Source organism: Drosophila novamexicana, unplaced genomic scaffold (genome assembly GCF_003285875.2).
Source record: "Drosophila novamexicana strain 15010-1031.04,08,12 unplaced genomic scaffold, DnovRS2.1 tig00000820-arrow-pilon, whole genome shotgun sequence".
In the NCBI taxonomy this organism is placed as follows: domain Eukaryota; kingdom Metazoa; phylum Arthropoda; class Insecta; order Diptera; family Drosophilidae; genus Drosophila; species Drosophila novamexicana.
In genome coordinates this window covers 1007419-1009384 of record NW_020824828.1, presented here as the reverse complement: position 1 = coordinate 1009384, position 1966 = coordinate 1007419, and the positions used below count along the sequence as shown (strand labels likewise).

At 43.2% G+C, this 1966-nt stretch overlaps 1 protein-coding gene across 1 annotated transcript; it reads right to left on the bottom strand.

Annotated features, from left to right (window-relative positions):
* Positions 1–724: 724 nt before the first annotated feature.
* On the bottom strand, positions 725–1635 carry LOC115764346 (mediator of RNA polymerase II transcription subunit 15). Its single transcript, XM_030707304.1, has one exon. The coding sequence runs from the start codon at positions 1554–1556 to the stop codon at positions 921–923; it is 636 nt and encodes a 211-aa protein (XP_030563164.1). The 5' UTR covers positions 1557–1635; the 3' UTR covers positions 725–920.
* Between the last annotated feature and the right edge of the window lie 331 nt (positions 1636–1966).

The following is a 1966-nucleotide window of genomic DNA, read 5'->3' as shown; positions in this document are numbered from 1 at the left end:
AATTAGCTTCCATTCAATATGGTGTACTTAGTTGCGGAAATTTTCAAAATGAATAGAATAATTTTTTAAAAATAAAAACTGCCAACCATCTTTGCACGGAGAAGCTTAAATATAAAATGTGTCTCATAGATGTGAGCCTACACACAAGCCTTCTTTCCGTTCGACTCTTCATATAGCACACATATTAAAAATAAGTAATTGCTGAGCTTGGTTACGATGTCCGGAAAAACAAAAAGATATTTCAAACGAAAACCCAACATAAATGATATAGTGCTCAGATAATGATTCGATTTTGTCATTATGTAAGTAGCATGCTAAAACTTGACAATATATCCTCCTGAAAACAGAGAACAGCTTTTTACAAACGAAATCAATATTTGTCTGGTCGTTCCCATGATAGATATATATGATATAATATTAACTTGCCTATATATAAGGGCTCGTAGAGAATATAAAACAAAAGACGAGTTTGGCCAAGATAGCCTGAATAACTACAAGTACAAGCAGCTTTTTTGCAGGGCTTAGAGTGGAATGTCAAACCTATACCCAGTTCCAAGACGAAAGAGAGAGGCGGACATGTAAATATGGACTCGACTATTAATTTGTGAACAATATATGGACTTTTTAAAGTGGGAGACGGGGGCTTCAAAATTTGTAATAATATAAAAAGTGAGAAGCCTCTGCTTGCATTAAAGTGACTTAATGAGCCGTGAAAATTCTTACACCAAATCCGTGTCAAATGGCGTTATTTAATCATAAATTTAACAATGGATAGCAAACTATACAGTTGAGTGGGGACTAGACAATTTAAACGGAGCATAGACAATATCCGAAGTTGCACAAGAAATAAGCTAAAGCTTAATATGACCTCGACTCATGCGTCGGATGAATCCGTTGTTGTTGCCGTCTTGCGGCGGGAATCAAAGCTGCATAGACTTAGAGGTTGCCGAAATAAGAGCTTTTGGCTGCATTGGCTGTTCCGCAATGGCCTTGACACTGCCAGTGTCACCAGCTATCTCAGTGCCCTGCTTGGGGTCATCCTGAGCTGGGGCAGCATGTTGGCTGCCATGATGGCACTTGCACTGGCAAAGCTTACCCTGCTGCTGCTGTTGCTGCGGTTGTTGTTGCTGTTGCTGTTGCTGCTGTTGCTGTTGCTGCTGTTGCTGTTGCTGCTGTTGCTGTTGCTGCTGTTGCCGTTGCTGTTTTTTTAGACGATTACGTAGACGCACCTCGGGATGGCCGCAACAATGCTCGCATTCATCGTCCGATGATGAGGAGCTCTCGCCAAAGACATGCGGCTTCTTGTAAATGCAACAGCATTTGGATTTGCGCCGATTCATGCCCTCGTTATCAATGACACCCTCATGGAACGTAACATGACGCTCCGTATCCAAGCACATGAGCAGCAAATGGACACCCGATACCCCGGGCCGATCATCTGGCACAGCTGGTAGTACGCTTGTCCCAGATGAGCCCGCTACAACTTCTGATCCATTCACAATGATAGTCGCGCTGTCTCTTTCCATGCCGATCGGTTGAGGTGGCTGCTCTTCCATACTGTAAGATTTTTGTCAAGATATGTCGAGAGTTGTCGAGAGTTTTCGAGAGTTGTCAAGAGTTGAGTGTGTGTGCGTGTAATGAATGAAAATGCCCAGGGAAACAGACACATATAAATACACACACGCACACACCTGACAAACAAATTGAAAAACTTAAGAATTCGCGTTGTAAAATGTTTCAAATTTCGCTCGTATATTGCTTGTCTCCGAACGGAGGCCTTAATGAAAAGCCAGCTCAGTTTTTAACCTTTTCTACGCTGTGGTGGCATGCTGCGGAAGGGGTTGAAGGGGGGCAGCTTGGATTCGCACAGTTTATTGACCTTTGCCAAGTAGCATCAGCTAAGCCGCAGTCGTTTGGCTGCCAAAAGCTTGTGCACGATTAACGTCAGCTGGGCGGCAGCCAGCAG

Excerpts from the sequence above, each read along its gene's own strand:
- LOC115764346 (XM_030707304.1), bottom strand. The coding sequence starts at position 1,556 with ATGGAAGAGCAGCCACCTCAACCGATCGGCATGGAAAGAGACAGCGCG.